The following is a 27938-nucleotide window of genomic DNA, read 5'->3' as shown; positions in this document are numbered from 1 at the left end:
ATAATAATAATGCTAACAACAATAATTTATTTATAAAATATAATTCTTTCACTTTTATAGATTAAACAGGTATACAGATAGAAATAGATAAAAAGCAACCGTAATCAGTTAAACCACATAAGCTAAATAAATAACACAAACAAATCAGAGCAGCAAAACAACAAAGTCCTATTAAAGTAAACTAAAAGGAAAATCCAAAGAAAAGTTATATAATGTACACTAAAGTGAAAATCTATCCTTTTAACATTCCTATAAGCCCTTTCCCAACTTGAGACCAACAAACATTAAATGTCAAAAGCTTGTGTTGTACCAACAGAAGACTACTGCTGTACTTTTTTATTTTTTTAGTATATCCTTATTGTATAAGCCAGAAATAAAATGGAATTACTTTCAAAAGTGTGCTAAACCTTTAAACTCGTTATAAACAAGAACTTAAAAAATGGTTCCTAGTCACAAATGGACAGATTACATGTGATGCAATCCTTTTCTCATATTTTTATTAAAGTTCTTTTTAAGGTGCAGTTTTGTGCCAAGCCAGACATAGAAACACTGCCAATGGAAAATTCCAACTCATGCAATATTTCAATGGTTAAAAAAAAAAACAAACAAAAACATTACATGATCAATATGGCACTCAGAACACTACAGTTTCTTCTTCAATTCAGGCTTAACCTGGAATTCTTGGAGGCCAGTCTTAGACAACAGTTTTCCCTTTTCCTGCCTCTTTGTGTCAATCAGAATATTCATATTTTTTTTCAGCCGTTCACTATTAAAAGGTTTTTCATCCTCCTTCTTATTTCTTCTTCTGTATTGCTTATAAATGTAAGTGTCATGCTGCCAACATGCTGAGAAAGATCTAGTAAAGTTTTCCACTTTGTTTAACTTTATGTTAGTATATATCACTCCCTGCAGAGGTTTTGCAGGCTCCCATACAAAAAATTATATACTTTCCTACTCACTCTAAAGGCCATATTCTTGATCTTATTTGCTGCTCTGGTGTTACTCCTTATAATTGTACAGCATCTGACCTGTCGATATCTGATCACAAACTGGTGTTGACTTAATATTATCTAAATCAAATCTTTTCCATTTTATCTCATTTCATAATATTAAGAATATTGATTTAATTGCCTTCTCCAATGGAGTCTTCAGCCAGCCCAGTAGCGACAATTTATTTACCACAGATGAACTAGTTTGACCACTATAACGTTGGACCATGCAGTCTTTTAGATAATCTTGCTCCACTGAAAACCTGGACTGTCTTGTTCATCCACTCTGCCCCCTGGTTCACCCTGGAGCTTCGCCAATTTAAAGCTAAGGGACGACGTTTGGAACACCTTATAAAAAGATGGGCTTTGCTGTCCAAAAGAATATGTATGATGACCACATGCGCGTATGTAAGGATGCTTTATCTGCAGCAAAAACTACACATTATGCAACACTAATTGGGTCTGCTAAAGGGTTTACTTTCAACTGTAAACAACATCCTACGGCCACCTGACAGTCTTCCACCTTAGTTTACTGCACTGATCAATGTAATCTTTTATGACCTTTTTTAATATGAAGATTGAAAATATCCACCAGCAATTGACTAGTTTAGGAAATTCTGTACATGGAGCATTTTATGATCCCCTTTCCTTCTTTTCTTACTACTTTTAAACTCCCATCTGTGGAGGAAATATTTGGTATCATTAATAAATCTAAGCACTCTACCTGTCAGCTGGATCCAGTTCCTACTCATTTGGTTAAATTCTATTGTCTTCTCATTCCTCTCTAATAATTAGCATTATAGATTCTTTTTATCTCTAATATTGTTACTTTATCTTTTAAAATGGCTGTAATAACTCCAATTGTCAAGAAATCTGGTGCGCATCCCTACAACCTAAATAATTATCATCCAATCTCAAATGTACCTTTCTTTCAAAAGCACTTGAAAAAACTGTTGCTGAGCAGGTTCACTCTTACCTTACTGACAAACATTTGTTTGAATAATTTCAGTCTGGCTTTTGACCATTTCATATTACAGAGACAGCCCTGGTTAAAATCACCAATGACCTGCTGATGGCAGCTGACTCTGGGCTGTTAACCATACTTGTGCTCCTTGATCTGAGCTCTACGTTCGATGCAATCTCGAATGATATCCACCTTGAGTGATTAAAATCGACTGGTATTATTGGCACTCCACGTGCCTGGTATAAATCTTATCTCTCAAATCGTACACAGTTTGTACAATTAAAAAAATTCAGATCACAAGTATGCTCAGTTGTTAGTAGTGTTCCCCAGTGCTCTGTCTTGGGCCCCTTTCTATTTATGATTTATGTTATGCCTCTTGGACATATCTTTAGGAAATTTGATATTCATTTTCACTGTTATGATGATGACACCCAGCTCTATCTGTCTACTAAGCCTGATTCCACTCTTCAACCTTCTTCCGTTTCTGACTGTCTGTAGGAAATTAAATCATGGCTGTCTGCTAATTTTCTTAATTTAAATAGTGATAAAAACACAGGTTCTTCTGGTAGGAACTAAATTTGTTTTGGACAAATGTGATACTATTTCATTGAATATTGATAATTCTGTAATCTCTTCTTCCTCCTAGGTTAAGAGTTTAGGTGTTATTCTTGATATTCTTGATAGCACCTTAAAATCTGAGGCCCATATTAATAATGTTACTCAGTCTACATACTGTATTTCCATCTATGTAATATCAGATATTTATGCCCATCTCTTTCAGCTACCAGCACTGCTATTCTTGTTCATACTCTGGTTACATCTTTTATTGACTATTGTAAATCTATGATTTCTGGTCTTCCTCACAAACTCCTTTACAAACTTCAGTTGGTTCAGAATGCTGTAGCTCATATTATTACCAGAACCCCTTCCATAGAACAAATGACCTCCTGCCCTTCTTCAGCTTCACTGGCTCCCTGTTAAATATCGCATTGATTTTAAGATTCTGCTTATTACTTACAAGGTCCTCCATAATCTGGCACCTCCTTATCTTTCTGATCCTCTTCATATCTCCATTCCTTCCTGTATCCTTAGATCTTCTTCCTCTATCAATCTTATTATACCTCCTGCTCGCTTGACTACCATAGGGTTTAGAGCTTTCAGTCGTGTAGCCCTGCACCTCTGCAACTCTCTCCCACAAGATATTTGTAATACTAACTCTCTTCCTACCTTTAAATCGCATTATAAAACACATCTTTTTAAGATGGCTTATTCTGTCTGATAATTTAAGGTGAGAAATTTAATTCCAATTTTATTGTTGTATTTATTTTGGTTTAATTGTACTGTAATATTCTATTAATTTTCTATTGTTACTATTGTTATTAATGTGTTCTGTAAGGTGTTCTTGTGTGCCTTAAAAGGATCCTACAAATAAAATAAATTATTATTATTATTACTATTATTATACCATAAAGACATATGATAATTTTAGTGTGTCCTGATCTTCCTCTGAATCTGTGATCTCCGTTTGATGCATTTAATTCTTCTTATAGATGGTATTCAGAAGAATCTTTCTTAATTGCACAAAACTACTTCAAATGGCTCCTTCTGATCCAGAGTAGCTGCTGCTCTATTTTGAGTTTCTTTTAGCCTGCTGAGCTAATTCCTTTAAAATCAAGAATGTGCTCTGTAAAACAAAGTCAGTGTATCTTTTTTCAGCCATATGTAACTGTGATTTAATTCTTTCAGGCAGTACACAAAGTTTAAATCTACAGATGAGAATGAAGATGTAGAATGACCAGCCAACAGCATACAGTGGAACCTCAGGTCACGACCGTAATCCGTTCCAAAACTCTGGTCGCCACCCGATTTGGTTGTGACCTGAAGTAATTTCCTCCATAGGATTGTATGTAAATACAATTAATCCGTTCCAGACCGTACGAACTGTATGTAAATATATTTTTTACAGATTTTTAACCACAAATATAGTTAATTATACCATAGAATGCACAGTGTAATAGTAAACTAAATGTAAAAACATTGAATAACATTGAGAAAACCTTGAATGGCAGAGAAAACTAACACTGCAAGAGTTTGCACTATAGCGCTATGAACTGCTCGCTAAAAACACTTTTTTTTAATGAGTTTTAAGCACAGGGAAAAAATGAACATTTGAAAAATCCTTAATTTAATAAACAACCAAGAAAAGTAACATTGCAACAATGCACTCTACGAACCGATCGCTGTAAACAGAAGTGCAGTGGAGGTTAAAATCCAATAGAAAAAAGTCTTCATTAAATACAACGAGGTTAAAACAATGCTCGAATCAGTCTCTTTAAAAACAAGCCCGCTGCATTCTTTAACTACCTTATGCGGCCAGCCCTCTCTCTCTCGCGCGCTCTGTGTGTGTGTGTTTCTCTCATGCGTACGCGTGTGTGTGTGTCTCTCGCGGTCCCGTGCGTCTGGCTCTCTCGAGCGTGTGTGTGTGTCTCTCTCTCGTGCACGTGTGTATGTGTGTTTCTCTCGCATGCACGTGTGTGTGTGTGTCTCTCATGTTCGCATGTGTGTCTGTCCCTCGCGGTCGCATGTGTGTCCGTCTGTCTCGTGTGTGTCTGTGTCTCTCTCTTGCTTGCTGCACATGGAATGCACAGGGAGAAACTGAACACATGCAGAAATCATCGGCGTGCACATACCGAGTGTGTGGTCATGAATAGATGCAAAAGTTTGGCGAACTTTTTGGTCGTAACCCGATTTGTACGTGTTCAGAGATGTTCGTGAACCGAGGTTCCACTGTACATGGAGGACATCTGGTCAGCTATTAACTATCCTCTTGATCCTTGTTATTCTACTTCTGTGTTTAAACTCATAAACCTTAAGTAGAGTCGATTCAATGCAAGAGAGGCTTGATTTCAAATCTGAAGGTAATGTCATTCCAACAGCTCCACACTTTGCTGTGAAACAATTCACCAACGGGCATAGCTGGAGAACTTACAAAGGACAGCACAATCCCTAACATTCAAGCCCCTCAATACTCTCCAAGACTCCTTTGTATCCTAACAATACTAATTAGATATGGGTGAGCTCTTAGTGGAATTCTGTGCTCACAGTCTTTGCATTTCCTTGATACCAAAATGTTGAAAAAAAAAAACTTCACATTGAAAGATATACTGTGAATAAGCATGATAGCTCCAGAAACCTAATAATCTAGATAACATCCAAAAGTGCACCCTAGGGTTTGAAGTCATAAATCTTTCTTTCAGTATTAGAAGTGGCAAATTCCATGACCATTTAAATATCCATAAAAGTTCAAAGTGCTATCAGTCTGTTTCACAGCCTGGATGAAATCCAAATTAACAGTGTTGAATCCAAAACTTGACTATTAGCCAAATTCTTCTTGTTCAACACATTTTCAAAGTTTTCCATTTGAGTCTGAGATGTGTGATCCCACTTTCACTCCATATTTTCAAAAAGAGATTCTACCACCCCAGGCATTGCAGTGTACTCTCCTTGCCTTCCAGCTAACACTAAAGTTATTTTAAGAACAAAACCCCAAAAATATCTGGACCTTCAGCAATTCTTGCTCCATTTCTTCCTTGCCACTGTGGAAATTCTCAGTCAATGTAATGACCTCTGCCAAAGAAACTGATTTCCACCAAATGCCTATATCATGGTCTCTTCTAAGAAAGGCGTCTCTGCTAGGTTTGAGAAATTCTTGAAGTGTTCCTTATATCTCCAGACGATAGCCTAAGGTGATGTCAGTCTTTCATGCTTCTTACTAAACAGCCAATGTTACATTCTGTCTGCCCTTCCTCAGGTCACAAAAGGTTTACCAGAAGTCGCCACATCCCTAAAATTTTGTCCTAACCTCAAGATGTAGCTATTATGAGAAAAAACAAACTTTGCATGCTTACCATTCTCCTTCTGCTCCTTTTGTAAATCTAGAAATTAGAAACAAAGATATTTATTTTAAAAATGAAAAAGTATGTTACAGTTCTAAATGCTTTGTATCAGTTTAAAATAGGTTTTTAATTAGTCCACAGTTCTTTAAAGCATAAAAACTGCTTTGCTCACATTGATGAAAATCACAAAAATATCTGAATCAGATAAATTGAGTCACTCAGTAACCAACCAAAAACACCCAGAGGTTTATTTTCAACACAAATGTTATTCAGTGGAGATTTATTGAGATTTATTTATGTTCTGATGTGTGTTTAATGTTATTAGTTTACTTGAATTGATATTTTATGGGTAAATACAAAATGTTACTAAATAATAATTGTAAAAATTTGGAAATACAAACAAATTTAACTAAACTGAAAATATGAATAACCTACTACTGTTCTTTCTCACTAGTAAGTGTTCACACACATAGTACTGTCCACTTGGGCTAAATTTACTAATATCCAAATGTATAAAAAAAGATAAACATAAAACATTTTCTGTGTATTGCATTGCTGACAGACTCTTCAAGTCATCTAAAAGCTGACCCCAGTTGGTTGTAGTTGTTTTACATTATGAAGGTTACATCTGTCCAGTCTGTGTTTAGTAGATGACAAGGGGGGTCCGCCCCCTGCTCGCTTCGCTCGCCTACCCCCAGCAATGGGTATCCTGAAATACATTAGTCGAGCTCGTTCGTGTTGGAGCCGTGCCCGCTTTTCCCGCGGCATTTCAGACGCGCGTTGTAGGCGCCTGCATTCATTGATTTTATCCAGGAGGGTTCGTGTTTGTATATCCATCATTCAAGCTCGTTCGTTTTGAACCCGTGCCTGCTTTGCTTCCGCAGTTTCAGACGCGCGTTGTAGGCGCCTGCGTTCATTGATCTTATCCAGGTGGGCTCGTGTTTGTATCGTTGAGCTGTATTGTGTTTGAATTTGGTGTAATGCGTTCAGCGGTTTGTACAATCCCAAGCAGCACATTATTCCTAACCTCACTCCGCAGTAGTGCCACTCACAATATGGCGATGACGCATGCGCCTTCTGTACTATCTTTGTGGACCTGTGGGGCCTCCGTAGCCTCTCACGTTTGACTCTGGGGTGCAGCGCAGAATCCTCTTTTGTGTGAGGCTGTGTCGTTAGTCGTTAGCTATGGACGCGTTGTTGCTTCATTTCTCATTCACGTTAGTCGAGCTCTTTCGTTCTTGGGCCGTGACTCCTTTGTTCGCGGTGGATAAGACTTCGCTTGCGGTTTATGAGACGTGCACCTGCGCAGTACGTCTCATGGTCCCATCGCCGTGTCCCTGCGTCCATATCCGGTTTATTCTCGGTTAGTAATATGGATACTTTCTACTTAAAGCCATGTGATTTTATGAACTTTCATATTTTTATACTCACCTTTATTCAAAATGTCCTTTTCATTACGTAATTTCTCTAAAATAAATCAGAAAAAGTCATATTTTAAATTATAAATGTCATATTAAAACACATTATTATTATTATTATTATTGTGGTAGTTGTTATTTAGAAAATATAATTGTTGCACATTTATAGATCAAAGAGCAACATTGATATAAACATAAAAAAGTAATAGTAATAAATTATTACACTAAATAAATAACACAAACAGGTAAGAGCATTAAGACAATAAAACACTAATAAAGCGATGAAAAGTAAAATAAAGAGAAACTTCCATCACGTTAACTCCCCTGTAAGCACTTTTCTCAACCTGTGCTCAATAAATGTGACATTTGTGTTCTTCAGCTTATGTGTGCACCAACTGAATGTTACTGCTGCACAGTTTTATTTTTACCGTTGACTTTTGTAAAAGCCAGAGATCAGTTCCCCAATAAACAGGATTATTTACATGATTCTGCTGAAGCACTAAGCTGTTTAAAAATAAGAACTTGAAAATGGATCCTAGTCCATAATGGACATAATGTATGTGACATGATAACTTTAACACATTTTTGTTAAAATTCTTTTTAATTCTTTTCATTGTCACACACGTGTGAATAGGAGGCAGCTGAAGGGCTTGGAGAATAATGGTAACACATCTGCCCAGGGAGTAGCGGGGTGCACTAACGTTCTTTCTAAGTTCCCTGCAGACCTTTCTCGGGAAATCCCACCTGGAGCCACTGCCTCGACTTGGAACACGCCACTTACGGTCCCGGCCCCGAGGACGACATCACTTCCCCCAGACTTCCTATAAAGCCTCACTCCCTTCCTCTGGAATTCAGTTCTGTTTAGGACTGTCTTGTAAACTTTACTTACACTCAACCTTTACTTTTTGCAGCCAGGATACAGATTATGTGGGTGACTGCCCCAAACCTTTGCCATGTCTCATGTCTCTTCATGTCACATCATGTATGTGTTTTGTACCAAACCAGAAACCCAAGCACTGCTGCAGTACAACAGTTCTACAGCCAAGGGAAGATTTTAACTCAATATGCAATATTTCTAACATACAAAAATAAAAAAACACTGTCTTAGGCCCGGGATCAATATGGGACTTTGTACATTAAAATATATTTGAAATTCTTCACTTTATGTTTAACCTGAAGTGCTCCATGGCCAGTATAAGTCAACATTTTTCCATTTCCTTGCATCTTTGAGTCAATCACAAGAAATTACTCTTTTTAAAGTTGTCCAGTATTAAAAGTTGTTTCTTCTCCATTCTTATCTCTTCTTCTGAATAGCTTATCCACACAACAGTCATGCTAGCTAGTTGCTGAGCAGGGTCCAGAAAGGTTTTCTACTTTGTTTAACTTTATTAATACAAACAGGCTGTAGCCTGAAGTGTTCCTTACATCTCCAGACGATAGCCTAAGGTGATGTCAGTCTTTCATGCTTCTTGCTAAACAGCCCATGTGACACTCTGTCTACCCTTCCTCAGGTCACAAAAGGTTTACCAGAACTCACCACATCCATAAAAGTTTGTCCTAACCTCAAGATGTAGCTATTGTGAGGAAAAACAAACTTTGCATGCTTACCATTCTCCTTCTGCTCCTTTTGCAAATCTAGAAATTAGAAACAAAGATATTTATATTAAAAATGAAAAAGTATGTGTTACAGTCTAAATGCTTTGCATCAGTTTACAAATAGGTTTTTAATAAGTCCACAGTTCTTTAAAGCATAAAAACTGCTTTGCTCACATTGATGAAAATCACAAAAATATCTGAATCAGATAAATTAAGTCACTCAGTAACCAACCGAAAACACCCAGAGGTTTATTTTCAACACAAATGTTATTCAGTGGAGTTTTATTGAGATTTATTTATGTTTTGATGTGTGTTTAGTGTTATTAGTTTACTTGAATTGATATTTTACAGGTAAATACAAAATGTTACTAAATAATACCCTAAGTTCTTGTCAATAAGCCGCGGCTTATCTAAGGAAAAAAGTTGTGAAAATGAAAAAATAGAATATCGGCTTATACATAAGTCCGGCTTATACATCCATCGCGGGGGTTGCGTTCCAGAGCCACCCGCGAAATAAGAATATCCGCGAAGTAGAAACCATATGTTTATATGGTTATTTTTATATTGTCATGCTTGGGTCACAGATTTGCGCAGAAACACAGGAGGTTGTAGAGAGACAGGAACGTTATTCAAACACTGCAAACAAACATTTGTCTCTTTTTCAAAAGTTTAAACTGTGCTCCATGACAAGACAGAGATGACAGTTCCGTCTCACAATTAAAAGAATGCAAACATATCTTCCTCTTCAAAGGAGTGAAGCAAACAAATCAATATGTCTGTTTGGCTTTTAAGTATGCGAAGCACCGCGGCACAAAGCTGTTGAAGGCGGCAGCTCACACCCCCTCCGTCAGGAGCAGACAAAGAGAGAGAGAGGGAGAGTTTGTTTTTCAGTCAAAAATCAATACGTGCCCTTCGAGCTTTTAAGTATGCGAAGCACTGTGCAGCATGTCTTTTCAGGAATCAGCTTTACAAAAGATAGCAACGTGAAGATAATCTTTCAGCATTTTTAGACGAGCGTCCGTATCGTCTAGGTGTGCAAACAGCCCCCCTGCTCAATCCCCATACGTCAGGATCACAGATAGTCAGCGCAAGAGAGAGAGAACAGTAAGCCGGGTAGCTTCTCAGCCATCTGCCAATAGCGTCCCTTGTATGAAATCAACTGGGCAAACCAACTGAGGAAGCATGTACCAGAAATTAAAAGACCCATTGTCCGCAGAAATCCGCGATATATATTTAAATATGCTTACATATAAAATCACAATTTAAATGACCGCTACGCGCTCGTGTTGACTCGGCGACGCCCAGAGCAGAAAGAACGCGCTCCGGCCGCTCCAACCGCGCCATGCGGGGAGTGAGAGAGACGGCAATATCTCACACTCTCTCCCCCCTTAAAGAAATTAAATGGGCGCGAGTGAGACCACTGACCTCCCTCCCTTCTATTAGTTATAGGTTATAGTACGTTCGGCTTATCCATGAGTCCGGCTTATCTATGATACGATTTTATTTTAAAAATTCGTATGATTTTTGGTCTCCGGCTAATACATGAGTCCGGCTTATAGACAAGAACTTAGGGTAATTGTAAAAATTTGGAAATACAAACAAATTTAACTAAACTGAAAATATGAATAACCTACTACTGTTCTTTCTCACTAGTAAGTGTTCACACACACAGTATTGTCCACTTGGGCTAAATGTTCTAATATCCAAATGTATAAAAAAAGATAAAACATAAAACATTTTCTGTGTATTGCATTGCTGACAGACTCTTCAAGTCATCTAAAAGCTGACCCCAGTTGGTTGTAGTTGTTTTACATTGTGAAGGTAAAATCTGTCCAGTCTGTGTTTAGTAGATGATACTTTCTACTTCAAAGCCATGTGATTTTATGAACTTTCATATTTTTATACTCACCTTTATTCAAAATGTCCTTTTCATTAAGTAATTTCTCTAAAAGAAAGCAGAAGAAGTCATATTTTCAATTATTAATGTCATATCAAAACATTGGTATTATTATTATTATTGTTATTGTGGTAGTTATTTAGAAAATATAATTGTTGCACTTTTATAGATAAAAGAGCTACATTGATAAAAACAGATAAAAAAAATAATAGTAATAATTTATAACACTAAATAAATAACACAAACAGGTAAGAGCATTAAGACAATAAAACACTAATAAAGCAATGAAAAGTAAAATAAAGAGAAACTTCCATCACGTTAACTCCCCTGTAAGCACTTTTCTCAACCTGTGCTCGATAAATGTGACGTTTGTGTTCCACAGCTTATGTGTGCACCAACTGAATGTTACTGCTGCACAGTTTTATTTTTACTGTTGACTTTGTAAAAGCCAGAGATCAGCTCCCCAATAAACAGGGTTACTTACATGATTTTGCTGAAGCACTAAGCTGTTTAAAAATAAGAACTTGAAAATGGATTCTAGTCCAAAATGGGCATAAGGTATGTGACATGATAACATTAACACATTTTTATCAAAATTCTTTTTAATTCTTTTCATATATGTCTTTTGTACCAAACTAGAAACTCAAGCACTGCAGCAGTACAACAGTTCTACAGCAAAGGGAAGAAATTTAACTCCATCATAAAAAAACACTGTCATAGGCCCAGGATGAATTTGGGACTTTATACACTAAAATATCTTTGAAATTCTTTACTTTAGGTTTAACCTGAAGTGCTTCTTGGCCAGTCTAAGACAACATTTTTCTATTTTCTCGCATCTTTGAGTCAATCAGAAGAAATCACTCTTTTTAAAGTTGTCCGGTATTAAAAGTTTCTTCTTCTCCATTCTTATCTCTTCTTCTGGATAGTTTATCCACACAACAGTCATGCTGGCTTGTTGCTGAGAAGGGTCCAGAAAGGTTTTCTACTTTGTTTTACTTTATTAGTACAAACAGGCTGTAGCTGCTCACACAAAACTTTCAAATGGTTCCATGTCACATAACAATTTAATCTATTTAGCATCATCTGATGTGCCCCCGAATGTCTAATCCCTGTGAAAGGCATGTACTGGCTCTATAGTAGGTACCTAGGTAAATTATCATTAATTGCACAAAACTACCTCAAATTGCTTCTTGTCACCCACAGTTGCTACAGTCTGAGTTTCTTTAAAACTACTGAGTTACTCACCTTACAGTCAAAAATGAGCTCCACACAACATCAAAGTGTATCTTTTCAATCAATTGTTGCTGTGATTTTATTTTTTCCGGCATTACACAGTTTGTGAAATTAGGTGAGGATGAAGATGTAGAATGTCCAGCTACTCAAGAACCTGACTCCTGCTTCTCCATTAGCAGCATACTTGAAGGGCTACTGTTGCTAAAGTACAGCTATTACCCATTCTCTTGATTCTTCTTACCATCATTCAGCACTTAAACTCCTAAACTTGAAGTTGATCCAGTTTATTGGAATACATGCTTAATTTAATATTTGAATGTCATTCCAATAGCAGTATGCTTTGCTGAGAAATATTTCAGTGTACACCAATGATCAGAGTTGGTGAAGTCAAAAAGGACAAAACAATATGTAAGGCTAATATGTAAGCCTCTTGAAACTTTCCAAAACTCAGTTGTATCTTGACAATCCTAAACTGATAAAGATGAGATGTTGGTGGAATTCAGTACTCACCTTCCTTGAATTTTACTTGATACCAAAACCTTGGACAAAATTCCCTGCAAATACAGGGATCAAATGGTTGACTGTGGAGTCTCCAGAAACGTTAAATTCCAGTATAAAATCCCAAAGTACACTCTGGGGTTTGAGGTCATACTTCCCTGACATCTACACATCTATAGAAGTTCAAAGCACTTTTAGTCTGTTACATACACAGAATGAAATACAAATTGATTTTGCTGAATCTAAGGTTTAACTTTTGGCTAAATTGATCCTGTTCAGAACATTGCCGTAAGTTTTCCTTTTGAAACTGAGAGGTGTGATCCCACTTTTTGTCCCCCTTTTCAAAAATAGAAATCACCTCCCTAAGCATTGCGGTGTACTCTCCCTGCCTTCCAACTAACTGGCTTTAAAAACAACACCCCAAAATATGTGGATCTTCAGCACTTCCTGCTCAATTCCTTCCTTGCCATTGTGTAAACTTTCAACTAATGTAGTTGACCACACCCATAGGAATACAATGCCTTCCACCAGATGTCTTCGACATGGCCTTTTGTAGGTGAGGTGTCTCTGCTATGTTCAGGAAATTCTTGAAATGCTCCTTTAACCTCCATTTGATATCTCAAGGTGAGGTCAGTCTTTCCACTCTCTTGTTAAACCAGCCAGCTTGACATCCTGCCTTCTGTTCCGGAGTTCACAAAAGTGTGCCAGAATTAACCACGTCTATATAAATTATTTTCTAAGCCCAAAATGAAAATTGTGAGGAAAAGAAACCTGCTTACCCAATTCCTTATTCGTCTTCTGTAATTCTAGAAATTAGAAGCAAAGCAATTTACGTTAAAAAAGAAACAGCATGTGTTACAGTTCTAAATGCTTTTTACCAAAACAGAATACTGTATTATTTTATTAAGTGTGCAATTCTTTAAAGAATAAAGATGGCTTTGATCACATTTATGAAAATCATAAAAATATCTGGATGAAAAATATTGGGACAACTTAAGTTATTAGCCAACCAAACAAGCTTAATAGACTTAAAGGTGTCTTCTTCTTTGCCATACCTATAAAGTTCTTATGGACTGTCAATTTGAACAGCACTGTATCCAGTTAAACCATGGGCAATGATGGCTATGAATTCCCAGGTGCCATCACTTCCTTTACAAACTGTGATAAAGATTGTAAGATGTAGTTCCTCCAATAAAATAAACCTTTCATAATCACAAATTTTCTGGCTTCTAATTGAGAGATTGGTAGAGGTGAAAATGGTGGCTTTGGAGGCACAGAGATCAAGACCCATTGAGTTAGTTGTTTTTTTTCTTGTAAACTTCGCACCTCATTATTTAGAAGCTGGTTAAGAACACATAAGCAATGAGGGGTTCTGTGTCTTATAAAGCAAATCAGTTAAAATGAATGCCAAACAAATGTATTCTATTTTACAATAATAACCTCTAACTGATTAAGAAAGTGGCTGGAATGAAAAGCTGCAGCTACTGCTGACCTCCAGGATGTGAGTTTGGCAGTCCTGGCATATTGAATACCGCACACACGAACTAAACCTTTTAAGGCAAAAAAAGGTTTTTGTTGTTGAAATTTTTTATCTCACTTTGGAATTACAGTTTTTCTTCAGTTGCTAAGGTGTGTTCTGCAATACTGAAGTCACTTTCTCAAAACTCTACACATAGTTGCCATAACATTAGTGTATGTGGGTTAAACTGTAAATCATTTCATATTGCCTTCATAAGAAATGCATTCAATGACTAAATACCTCAAAATTTATGTAGAGAAAAGCCAAGCAAAATGACACCTTTTATTGGCTAACTAGAAAGATTACAATATGCAAGCTTTCGAGGCAACTCAGGCCCCTTCTTCAGGCAAGATGTAATTACATCTTGCCTGAAGAAGGGGCCTGAGTTTCCTCGAAAGCTTGCATATTGTAATCTTTCTAGTTAGCCAATAAAAGGTGTCATTTTGCTTGGCTTTTCTCTACATTCATAATGGCTAACACGGTACAACACCCTAGTACTCAAAATTTATGGATATTTTCCTCACTCAAAATCCACCACCATCAAAAGTTTACATTTTTAGAGGGCATTTTGCACATGCTTACATACTGTTGTCAAAACTATTAAACATACCTGTACATTCAAAACTATTACTACAATTTGTGACATCGCTATCAAGACCCCTGTAAAACAAATAGTAAAAATGACATTATATAAAATAAACACCCAACAGCAAAACACCTGGTCAGGTAATCAACTGAAGTGGATACCTGATGCATTTGGTGTTTGTAATATAAATGAGGCCAAACACATCAGGTATCCATTTTAGTTGATTGCCTAACCAGGTGTTTTGGTGTTAGCTGATCTCATTATCTTCCATATATAAGAAGGTCATCTTTGGAATAACTTACTTTATAAATATGGACTTAGCAGAACAGCAAAAACAAAGAGGAAAATGTGTTGCAAGATGAAGGAGAAGACAACGAATGTGAGGAAGACCAAGGTCACTGGTCACAGACGAATTATAGTTTTTTTCAATTGCTAAGACAGATTCTGCAATACTGAAGTTGTTTTCTCAAAACTCTTCATACAGTCACCACAACATCAGCTTATGTGGGCCAAACTGTTAAGCATTTCTCTTTGATACAAAATGCATTCAGTGACTAAACAGTTCAAAATTCATGGATTCCTGTCTCACACAAAATCCATCAACATCACAACATTACATTTGCAGAGGCCATTTTGCACATGCCTACATACTGTCACCAAAACTGCTAATAAGACATTCAAAACTGAAATATGACAATTTGCTAAATTACTATCAAGGCCTTTCTAAAATAGCTTGTAAAAAACACATAATAAAAAACAAAATATGTCAATTGACATGAGATCAAACACAGCTGGTTTGTGTTAGTTGATTACCCAACTAGGTGTTTTGTGGTAAACTGATCTCATTGTCATCCACATATAAGAGGTCATCTTTGGAATGTCTGCTGTTGTAAGCATGGACCAAGCAGGTCAACAACGAAGAGGAATTGTTGGAGGAAGAGGAAGAGGCCAACAAAGATGAGGAAGAGCAAGGGCAGTGGTCACAGATGAAATAAAGGCTACAGTCATTGACCATGTTATCAATCATGGACTCTCGTACAGAGAGGCAGGGTTACGAGTGTAGCCAAATCTGTAATGAGCCACAGTCACATGATCATAAGAATATTCCACCAAACCAGCAGGTAGGATGCAATCACCTATAGTGTCAAAACTGCTCATTACAGTTTGTGCTATATACAGTTGACTGACATGCATTGACTATTGATTTTTGTCTTCATAGTAGGATACAAAGATTACCTTGCACAGAGGGCAGAGGCAGAATTTATAATGATGAGCAAGAAACTGCCATTGTTGACATGGTCACTGCTGACAATGCCATATGACTCTGTGAAATTCAGGACAGAGTTCTGGCAGACATCACAGTGTTTGACAATGTGACAAGTGTCAGCACAGCAACAATTGCCAGAGTGCTACAAAAGCATAAACTAACCATGAAGTGCTTATACACTGTCCCATTTGAAAGGAACAATGTAGATGTGAAGGAACTCGGATACCAATGTGTCCAGGTTTGAGGTCTATTCAATATAAAACTGTTGTGTCTCATTCTTTAGTGGTTGTAGCTTTAAAGGTGAAACATTATGAACACAGCAGTCCAGGGTACAAACCTAGATCAAACCCAACTATCTTAATAATAATAATAATAATTCTTTGCATTTATATAGCGCTTTTCTCACTACTCAAATCTTGCCATTGAGCAAGACCCTTGTAAGCCAGAGTTGCTCCAGCAGGATTGTGCTTATAATTGATCAACTGTACATAGCTCTGAATAAGGCTACTTCCTTACAAGTTACTTTTGAAGTACAATATACCACAAAGGTATACAGAGCTATGTATGCAGTAATGTATGCTACTGTAATGTAACAATATGGTATTTTTTCCTGTTAGAGGGTTATGGATTTGGAGGCTATGCGGACACTCCATGTGTTGATCTTTGTGGATAAAGCTGGGTTTAACCTGGTGAAACAACAGCAGCGAGGACGGAATATTATAGGTCAAACAGCAACTATGCAAGTTCCAGGAAAGAGAGGAGCCAACATCACAATGTGTGCAGCATTATGGAGTGATTTTTTGTTTTGTCACACAAACCAGTCATTGGCCCATACAACTCAGAGCACCTCATTTTGATTCTCGATGACCTCTACAGGACACTGGTACCAGAGAGACAGTGGGCAAGCACAAATGTGTTACTGCAGGTATTTATTGTGGTGTGGGATAACGCAGCATTCCACCACTCCACAGCAGTCACAGAATGGTTTGCAGCACACCCAAAGATGTCCTCATTGCTTCTGCCACCATACTCCCCCTTCCTGAACTCCATCTTTTCTGTATGGAGGTGGAAGGTTTATGACCACCGGCCACATGATTAGATATCACTACTGGATGCAATGAATGCTGGATGCCAAGATATTTCTCCAGAACAAAGACAAGGATAGACCAGGCATGTGAAGAGATACTACTCACGATGGACATAAAGTGATACTGTTTTGGTGCTGTAGTGCATTTTGGAGGAGAGCTTAACTGTTAGGTCAGGTATGAAGAGTTTTGAGACAGCAAATTCAGTATTGCAGAATCTGTCTTAGAAATTGAAAAAAACTGCAAGAGCTACTATCATTGACCATGTTATCAACCATGGAGTCTATCTGAGAGAAGCAGGGTTATAACTGCAGCCAAATCTGTAGCGCACAATGGTTACATCAATCATAAGAATGTTTCGCTAAACCAACAGGTAATATGCAGATTCTTCAGCAGTGTCAGACAGAACTGCATATTACGGTATAGCATTTACTATATTGTAATGAACACCTAGATGAAAAGATTAAGACACACACTGAATAGAAGTTAAGTCCAATAATGTGCATGTTTATTCCACAACAAATAACTTACACCAGTCTTCCAGCAGATTCAAACACGCAAACGCCCTGTAAAAATAACAGTCATTTCACTAGACAGGCTATTCTACTCTCGCAGTGTTCCCGATCATCGTCCAATGTCTTGTGTCATGTCCCTTTTCCCAGTTATCCCCTTTACCATTTGCAAGGCTGTATTTATAATACCATGGGAGTCTCCACTTGCCTTCTCGAGCCTTCTTGGACTTGAAAGGTATAATGAGAAAGTTCCAGGGGTTCCTGGAATGCAGAGCTCAGCACACCCTTGAATACCCAGCTGTCAATCACCTGTCCAGAACCCGCCCATCTCTAGAGTGACCATGCTGGCTATTACAATATACAATACAGTGACATCAGGTACCAGAGGATGAGAGAGAGTGAGTGAGCACAAATGCTTCTGGTATTTGTTGTGGTGTGGGATAATGTGGCATTCCACCACCACTGCAGTCACAGAGTGGTGTGCAGCACACCCAAAGATGTCTTTGTTGTTTCTGTCACCATGCTCCTCCTTCTAAATCCCACTGTGGAATTCTTTTCTGCATGGAGTTGTAAAGTTTATGACCACTGGCCACATGATCACATGTCAGGACAGGATGCTATGACTGCTGGATGCCAAGTTATTTCGTCCAAGCAATGTCAAGGATGGATCAGGCATGCCAAGTTATACAGTACTACCCACGATGTATCGCTAGAAAGGACATCGGATGCGATGTCAATAAGAACCTGTGGCTGAATCCAGAGGAGCGGATAGATTAGAAAATTACCACTGAAGTACTATTACAGTCATGGAGCAACTACAAGTGTGTGTATTGTGTTTCTGTCTGTACTATTGACAATAAGTATTATTTTTTTTAATGAATACAGTAATCCCTCCTCCATTGCAGGGGCTGCGTTCCAGAACCCCTCGCGAAAAGTGAAAATCCGCGAAGTAGAAACCATATGTTTATATGGTTATTTTTATATTGTCATGCTTGGGTCACAGATTTGCACAGAAACACAGGAGGTTGTAGAGAGACAGGAACTTTATTCAAACACTGCAAACAAACATTTGTCTCTTTTTCAAAAGTTTAAACTGTGCTCCATGACAAGACAGAGATGACAGTTCCGTCTCACAATTAAAAGAATGCAAACATATCTTCCTCTTCAAAGGAGTGCGCGTCAGGAGCACAAAATGTCAGAAAGAGAGAGAAAAGCAAACAAATCAATAGGGCTGTTTGGCTTTTAAGTATGCGAAGCACCGCGGCACAAAGCTGTTGAAGGCGGCAGCTCACACCCCCTCCGTCAGGAGCAGAGAAAGAGAGAGAGACAGACAGAGAAAAACAAACAATCAAAAATCAATATGTGCCCTTCGAGCTTTTAAGTATGCGAAGCACCATGCAGCATGTCACTTCACAAAGCAGCTGGACAGAAGGGAGCAACATGAAGATAATCTTTCAGCATTTTTAGACGAGCGTCCGTATCGTCTAGGTGTTGGAACAGCCCCCCTGCTCAATCCCCCTATGTCAGGATCAGAGAATGTCAGCGCAAGAGAGAGAGAGAGAAAAGTAAGTTGGGTAGCTTCTCAGCCATCTGCCAATAGCGTCCCTTGTATGAAATCAACTGGGCAAACCAACTGAGGAAGCGTGTACCAGAAATTAAAAGACCCATTGTCCGCAGAAATCCACGAACCACCAAAAAATCCGCGATATATATTTAAATATGCTTACATATAAAATCCGCGATAGAGTGAAGCCGCGAAAGGCGAAGCGCGATATAGCGAGGGATTACTGTATTCTGTATTTACCCTGAAGTAAAATCTGGATTTACTCTAAAGACAATCCTTTAAGGATGTTGTCTGTGTTTTGTAAGCCTTTCTTTCATGTATGATATAGCGTTCTTCCAGAAAGATGTAAAGTGCCAATGTTTTGGTAGTATGAGACTATTTTGAGACATGGATTAACTGTTTTGGTGGCTGTAGTGCATTTTGGAGGGGAGATTAACTGTTTGGTCAAGGTATGTGTTGGTACTGCAGACTGTGTACAGGGTTTTGAGACAGTGACGTCAGTATTGCAGAACCCGCCTTAGCAATTTAAAAAAAAAAACATAATTCAGAAATAAAATGTTTTATACATGTCTTGAGAGCATGACAATGTCAGTAGCTATTATTTTAACTTGTAGCCTCTTCTATTTGAAAGAGAGTGTTGGAGATGATACTGATTAAATTTTCATTCATCATCTGAATGCAATGGACAATTGTGTGTCCACCAATCCATCCATTTTCAACTTGTCACCCTCCATATAGACCAGAGATTTGTGTGGCTCAGCTTATATTTGAAATGCAAGGACAATCTAATCATAAAACATGCAATTAGCTAATGGACATGCAGAATCGCAGAGATGTGCAGTTAATGAGGCAGCTAAAACAGCACACTTAATTGCTGGAAAATAATTTCGTACACACTAACATTACGTTGTTAGTTGGTTTTTTGAGGCTAAAGTAATCTACATTAGTATAACAATTAAAATATGACAAACATAGTGAGGTGATATTCACTGGATGTAGAATTAATTTTAGTTTAATTTTAAATTAAATGAAGAAATAATAGTTTTAATGTCAATATCTGCTTGTGATAACCTGGGTACTGTGTTTAGTTCTGGACAGTCATTCTAAGCTCATAAAAAAGCTGTTTATAAATCTACTTATTTTTATTTTAGCAACATCTTGTATATTTAATCTTACCTGCCTTTCTGCTAAAGCTCGTGCTTTTCTTTGTTCGCACCTAGACTATTGATGCTGTTTTCAGTTGGGTTACCAAACTTCCTCTTTTCCTTAACATACAGTACCCCCCTTTTGAGGCCTAACATGTTGGTCTAGCTGGGATTTTTAAAATTATTTGGGAATTTGTTTTGCTGGGTATTCACACTGTGAAAACAAGCAGGACCCCATAGTTTCATTCATTCCATGGACGACAGATAGGTGTTTTAAACCTGCATGCTTCACCTCTTTTAACATGTAGACAGTGTAGTAGACATTTATAGGAATGCATTGTTTAAAGAAAAGAATACAAGGCAGTTTGACTGAGGTTTACTCCAAACTAACATGAATGCATTTGAATCCAAATTTTTTGCTTTAAAAGTTTCCATTCACACTGGCATTTTTGGCTCATTTCTAAAAGTTTATTATCTACACTGAAACCTCAGTTTTTATTGAGCATGTGTGGTTTGTCAGGAAAGAATGCTGTTTGTTTAAGGAGCAAACCCAAAGACAAGTGAAATGTCAAAACGTTGAGCATAACTGTTAAGTGTTACAAACAAGAATACTGTTGCCAAAGGACTGCACTAGAAGTTCTGTCAGAATACATGCAGCAAAATATTCAAGTGTTTCATAACATAGTACCCTTAACCCCATGCAGAGAGGTTAGGGCAGGACTATCTCCACAGTAAAGATGAGCTCACAGAGGACAAAATTGAAGTCAGAGCCACATAACATGTCAATAGTAAGTCAGCATTTTCTTTTTTTATTATCAGCTGTTTACTAAAACAATAAAATAACCAGATACACACAGTGTTTGTCTAAATAAATCCCATAATAAGTCCTTAACATGGAGTGGAATAAATGCTATTTACAAAGTTTAATTGAATATTTTGGAAGCTTGGGTTTCAACCAGACCTAGTCATGGTTTGAAAAATAACTGACCATTACAGAGGAGTGACCATGGATAAATCATATTACCAAATTGATTGAGTAGGGAAGTTATGGTGTGAGTCATCTTGCAAAAGTGCATGTAGAGCTGACACTGGCTTTACTTATGGAGATATCCAGATAAATCTTTTTATTAATTGGACAGGGTAAGAGATTTTACAAGCCTTATGGACTGATGTAAGTTGGATATAAATAAAGATATGTCAGTGCTTTTTAAAAGCTTGGTTTTCCCCTGCCACACTGCTATGCAAGACCTGCCATTTTCAAATTTACACATTATGGAGCCCATTTTTAAAATAATATAGTTTTGGCAGTTGAAAACACCATTTCAATGTGAACAGAAAGCAAAATGAATATAAAAGATGTGTTTTTGAATTATTAGTGTTAGTGTGGATTTGGTCTCAGTTGACAGGTAAGAAAACCGATACAGCCACCTTATGACTGAGCACCAGTTCATAAATTCAAAAGATGCAGAAATGAAGGTTGTAAATTTCACATACCTACACAACGATATAGAAGCACTCGCTGTGTTCATTTCAGGACCATCTACGTAAGAAGACGGAACACACCAGAGCATAGTTTTCAATTCATTTTTCCATATTTGAATCTTTCTCTCATTACTGAACATTAAATTGGGCATCCCTTGGGGCCCCAAAACTTTATGTGTTTGTGACTTTATGGTTCACACCCTATAAAAGAGAGCTAGATTCACATCATGGGATGACTATGATTTATTTATTCTGTCAAGGTCACAAAACCAATACCAAATCCCAAGATACCATCCAAATTTCATCACTAACAGAATTAATAATATTTGGATTATTTACAGTCCAGATATGAACCAGGTGGATGTTGAGTACAGGAAGAAGGATGTGAAAGTCCTGTGAATTATAGAATATTTACCAACCAATCTAACAAATCTCTATAATTCAGCTTTCTCCAGTAGATGAGATTGTACTGTATATCATTAAACAAACAGTTTACAACACAGTAAACAAAGTAAAAATACTGAATAAGTATGTGCACTCCATGGAAATTGTTGAGTGGGGTGCGTTCAGCTCCCCTTGTCACAATGGTGTGTAGCACTGGGGGGGAGGGGTGGTGGGATGGACAAGGGGTTGGCGAGCAGAAGCCCCCAGTCTAAAAAAAAAAAAAAAAAACTTTCAAAAAACTATTGTTAATACTGTTTTCCTTTGTCCAGGACACAAATAATCATTAAACACATATGATACACTAAAGTAGTCAGTGTGACCTTCTGTCAGTCCTCCTGAGTTCATAAAAGATTTCCCAGAACTAACAACACGTTTTACATTTTGGTATAAGTCCTAGATGCAGACATTGTAAAGGAAACAAATTTCAGATGCTTACCTTGTCCATCCTTCTCCCTTGGTAAATCTAGACATTCAGGACAAAGAGATTTACAATATATTAGAAACAAAAACTACATTCTAATTTTTTTTTTCAAAAAAAATAAATACAGTCCTGCATTTGTTGTGAAACAAGCAAAATGATAGCTTTACCTACATTTATGCACATCATCTAATGTAAATCACAATATATATTGAAAATTGGGGTAGTGACACAGCAATTAACATATGCAAGAGATCTCTACATCAAATGTGATAAGGCTTCAAAAGTCAGATTCTCTAATAAATCCCATCTTAATAAATGCAAAGAAATCGAACAAGTTTGGTATTGTAAGCCTACAATAATCACAATATTTAAAAACACATGGATTACATTATGATAATATGTACAGTATACAAAAAAGAAAATAATAACATGTTTCCATACAAAAAAAGGAAAGGAACGGCAGGACCATTCCTGACAAACAAAATAATCACATTTTTTAAATTAGATATCTTTAATATATTATTATACATTACATATAGTATATTATTATATATTCAGTATATTATTATGTTAATGTTTAAGTAAGCAAATATGGTCTGCCTAGTCACTCTTTTTTTCTGAACTCATCAAACAATTTGAGAATTGCTGAATATTTAAGTCAGTTTTTATGAAGCCTTTTTTTGGAAAGCATCTGCATACCATACCTGTGATCTGTGATACTTAAAAAAGACTAGCTATAACAGCACAACCTACCATCCATGCAGAGACATCTATAATATTATAAGTGTGCAGAGCAAAAGAAAGATGAGAAAAAAAGAGACAACTGGTACACTTACATACTTCTATGTATACATGTTATGTGTATGCTTAAATGCGTGTTGTATATATACTTGTACACTTACGGAGCTCTATAATATTCTTATAATACTTCTGGGCAGCCTTTTTACAGAAGCTCTTCTCATCTTTTTTTACATTTTTTTATTAAAGTTATAATTTATTAATGTTAATATTTGGCTTTTGGATTGTTGGTAGCATTTTTTAATGAATTTTTAAATTGAATATATGCTGCTGTCATCGTAGACCCAAGCTTTGGCTAGTCTTGACTGCCTTTCTCTCAAGCTGCGAACTTGAGAGGTGTCACACGGTAAGTGTGGAGGATCTAAAGGCTATCTTACGTCTACAACATCAGAGAATGTAAGAAAGAACATAAAGTGGGATATATTAAATATTCTCATACTCGGTTGATAGCACTGCAATTACTACCACCAAAGGAGCTCTATCACAACCTCATCAGAGGAACAGCTTGCCTAAGGATGGCAGATCCAGTGTGAGGATAAAAGTGAGACGGAAAGGGTCCAAAACTGATCAGATTCCATATATTGAGGAATGTTCAATTGTTTTTTAAGTTGAAAGAGCTGTAGCAGGTCACAGGGAGTTCAGGTATTGTGGTGAACCACCTTAAAGCGATGCTATTCAATTCAGAATACAATCTGATCAGAGTGATATAATCATATAGAGAAGAAAAGTGGGAGGTGGTCTGGAGATTTATGTGAATGAGAAATAGCAAAAAGTGTCGGTGAAATGCTGACTGAATTTGATCAGGGTACTGCCTAGGAGGGGGCTGCATCAACCCATTGATATTTATTTTTAAACTCAGTATCAGAAATTATTTAATCTGTTTTTACCACTGTAAATGAGGCAATCTGAACACTGGCAACTTCAACCAGGCAACTTTGGATGGAACTATATTCTAACGGTATGTTCCTTTTTGTGGACTCAACAAGTTGTACGTTGTATTCAAATGATAATGCCTTTAAATGCAAACCTGTGGTACATCTGGACAGGTCTGACCATCTTACTTCCACCTACAAGCCTGTTTTTGACACCAGCATAGCAGCAGCTCTTCATTATTCAAGCCAGGTGATTTGTTTATGGGTTGTCGTTTGTTTATTTTATATATTGTGAGCTGGGGGGCTAAACGCATCCCTAGAGGATACAGATGCTCTTGGGAAAACCCCTCCTAAAAACGTTGACAGACTACCTTCACATTGCCCCCTTACTTGCTGGGCTTGCTTGTGGGCTGCTCTATCGAGTGATATGCTTCCCGCGGGTACTCCGCATACTTAAAAGCCTGAACAGTTTTGGAATTGATTGTTTGCTTTTCTCTCTCTCTCTCTGACATTCTCTGCTCCTGACGGAACTGTCATCTCTGTCTTGTCATGGAGCATGTTTAAACTTTTGAAGAAGAGACAAATGTTCGTTTGCAGTGTTTGAATAAAGTTCCTGTCTCTATAACCTTCTGTGCAAATCTGTGACCCAAGCGTGACAAGTGGTACCAGGAGTGGTTGCACAGATGGATGCCGAGGAATTGTTTCAAATCGCTCAGAATGTCCCGTTTCCTCACGACTCAGAGGATGATCTAATTCCTGCTCTTCCTGATAATTCTAAGGATGTGCTGACAAAGATGGGTCCTTCAGATGACCCAGAGATGTTTCTTTTAGCTTTTGAGCATGTAACGACTTTGATAGGATGAGACAAATGAACCTGGACCGTGATTGTCACCCCTTTTTTGTCTGGAGATGCCTTACTTGCCTTACGGAATGTGCCTCACGATAAACTCGGCGATTATGATTTCTTGAAGCGGCAGGTTGTTTTACGTAAAATTACGAGGTTTTTGTCTAAAGGTTTTGCGCTTCATGATTGGAAACTGAACATGGATGGTCTCATTCGTGCGCAGATACAAGATTTGATTCATAAAGTTCATTGCTGGTTTGAAGGAAATGAGATGGAGCGCATTGTGGAAAAGGTTGTCATGAATATACTGCTGACAGGAATACCTGCAGTTCTCCGAGATTCATTTCTTCGTCATGATGTAGACTCATGACGATCATAGCCAAACGTTTGGAGGGCTCTCATGAGAAAAAGTGGTGGATTTGCTGCTCCTCATCCTGTTTTTCAGACTCCGATGGATCACCCAGGGAATGCTCGTCGCTTTGACTGGAGGTTAGAGCATCAACAAGCTGTAAAACCTGAGAATTGGATTTCATCAGGAAGACCTCCAGGGGATCCAGTTGTTGACATAGCGCCCATATCTTGGGAGGCAGGAGGTCATCATGGACATCGCCGTGGATATTTCGGCAGTGGATCTGAACGAAGATGCTTCCGGTGTGATCAACCTGGCCACTGGGTGAGGGCATGTTGCCTATCCCCTGCTCAATCGTTGGCAATTGGTTTGGCCAAGGTTTGTTGCTCCCATGTTCCTTATTCTTCAGATAAAAAGGATGGCTTAATGATCTCGGTGAAGTTGGGGGGCTGCGAGATCTCGGCATTATTGGACTCAGGAAGTGACCTTTGTATTGTCAGACGAGACTGTCTTGACGACAGATACCTGTTTAACACTGAAACTGTAAACATACGTTGTGTACATGGAGATGTTGAAGACTATCATACATTGCTTCTTCCTTTAACATATCAGGGTTGGCACTTTAAAGTTTAGTCTGCCATTTCGGACTCCTGCCCCTGGCCCTTGCTGATCGGCAGGAGGAATGCCCTCTTTCCTAGTCTCATGACCGAATGTCGGGCGCCAATCATTAAGCCCGCTGTCAATCTTAACAGGGGGGAGGAAGAAGGAGAACTGGTGGCTCTCGGGGAAGGTCTCGGGGAAGATCTTGAGCCCAGATTAGATACTGAACCCGATGTCTCCAGCGAGACCGAGAGAGACACCCCCAATTTCCTAGAGCAACTGGCTGGCCCATCTACAACTTCTCAACTTGCAAATGCCTCCGAACAAGAACCGAGCACTGGCTAGCAGTTGGATGTTGTGCGCTTGCAGCATGCCGATAGCTCATTAGAATATGCATTTAAACAGGTTCGCTCTGCTAGTGACTCTTATTATCAAGAGCATGCATCCGGGGGCTTAAAAACCCCGCACTTTCTTGAGAAGGACAGCTGCCTTTTTAGAGCGATATCAGATCATTTAGTGGGGGAATATATTGAACAGTTAGTTGTACCTGAAGTACATAGGGATATTCTTTCACAGTTAGCCCACTCTCACATCTTGGGAGGGCACCTGGGAACTGATAAGACTAGAGAACGTTTATCAAAACAATTTTATTGGCTGAATATGGGGAAAGATGTGGAGTGATTCTGTACTTCATGTCCTGACTGGCAGATCGTTTCTGCTTATAGACCTCCTCGGGCTCCCCTTTCTCCTATGCCTATTTTGGAAGTCCCCTTTCAACGAGTAGGATTAGATATTGTAGGCCCTCTACCTAAGACTAAAAATGGGTATCAATATATGCTTGTGTTGGTTGACTATACTACGCAATATCCAGAAGTGGCTGCTTTGAAAAAAGCCAGTTCTTTCACTGCAGCCAAAGCTTTGTACGAGATGTTTACTCGTATTGGCATCCCTAGAGAAATTCTAACTGATCAGGGCACACCTTTTACTTCTCGCGTGATGAAACAATTGTGTAACAGCTTGCTATTAAGAAATTGAGTACAACAACAACATTTATTTATATAGCACATTTTCATACAAAAAGTAGCTCAAAGTGCTTTACATAATGAAGAAAAGAAAAATAAAAGACAAAATAAGAAAGTAAAATAAGACAACATTAGTTAACATAGAAAAGGAGTAAGGTCCGATGGCCAGGGTGGACAGAAAAAACAAAAAAAAACTCCAGAAAGCTGGAGAAAAAAATAAAATCTGTAGGGGTTCCAGGCCACGAGACCGCCCAGTCCCCTCTGGGCATTCTATCTAACATAAATGAAATAGTCCTCTTTGTAGTTAGGGTTCTCACATAGTCACTTGATGCTGATGGTCATACAGACTTCTGTACCACTGTTTACCATCCGCAGACGAATGGTTTGACTGAACGATTTAACAAGGCTTTAAAATAGATGATCAGATAAGTTGTTCACAATGACCCAATGTCTTGGGACTCTGTCCTGCCTTTTATTATGTTTGCGGTGCGGGAATCGCCACAGGCGTCCACTGGCCCGAGTCCGTTTGAGTTGTTGTTTGGCAGGCACCCGAGAGGCATCATGGATGTTATACGAGAGGAATGGACAGGAACCGTGACAACAGCTCACGAGCTAAGCTTTGCAGATCGGGTAATTTCATTGCAAGATAGAATTTCTAAACTTTCTTCTATTGCTGTGGAGCATCAGCGACGTGAACAGGAATCCCAGAAATGTCTTTACAATAGGCGCTGTAAGCTTCATGAATTCAAACCTGGTGATCGTGTTTTGGTTCTAATTCCATCTGACCCACATAAATTCCTAGCGAAATGGCAGGGCCCTGCCATTATTGAGGAGCGTATGGGGTCAGTGAATTACAAGGCACAAACCATTCCAGATTTTACATGTTAATTTCTTGAAGGAGTGGTATGACCCGCAGGGGGTTTACGCTTCCTTGGCT

General features: G+C 38.1%; 1 protein-coding gene across 4 annotated transcripts in view; it reads right to left on the bottom strand.

The window, feature by feature from the left end:
• LOC114643433 (butyrophilin subfamily 1 member A1-like) overlaps positions 1-27938 on the bottom strand; it is a 152228-nt gene that overhangs the window by 63699 nt on the left and 60591 nt on the right. For all 4 annotated transcript variants that reach the window (XM_051922327.1, XM_051922328.1, XM_028792014.2 and 1 more), the window contains exons 11-16: positions 22532-22558; positions 13271-13297; positions 10773-10808; positions 8876-8902; positions 7281-7316; positions 5862-5888 (exon numbers count right to left, since the gene is read on the bottom strand). In XM_051922327.1, coding sequence (XP_051778287.1) covers positions 5862-5888; positions 7281-7316; positions 8876-8902; positions 10773-10808; positions 13271-13297; positions 22532-22558 — 180 coding nt within the window. The remainder of the gene's footprint in view (positions 1-5861; positions 5889-7280; positions 7317-8875; positions 8903-10772; positions 10809-13270; positions 13298-22531; positions 22559-27938) is intronic.

The sequence above is a fragment of the Erpetoichthys calabaricus genome, chromosome 2 (assembly GCF_900747795.2).
Source record: "Erpetoichthys calabaricus chromosome 2, fErpCal1.3, whole genome shotgun sequence".
Lineage (NCBI taxonomy): Eukaryota > Metazoa > Chordata > Cladistia > Polypteriformes > Polypteridae > Erpetoichthys > Erpetoichthys calabaricus.
Note: the sequence above shows the minus strand (reverse complement) of the source record. Positions and strands in the feature narration are given on the sequence as shown.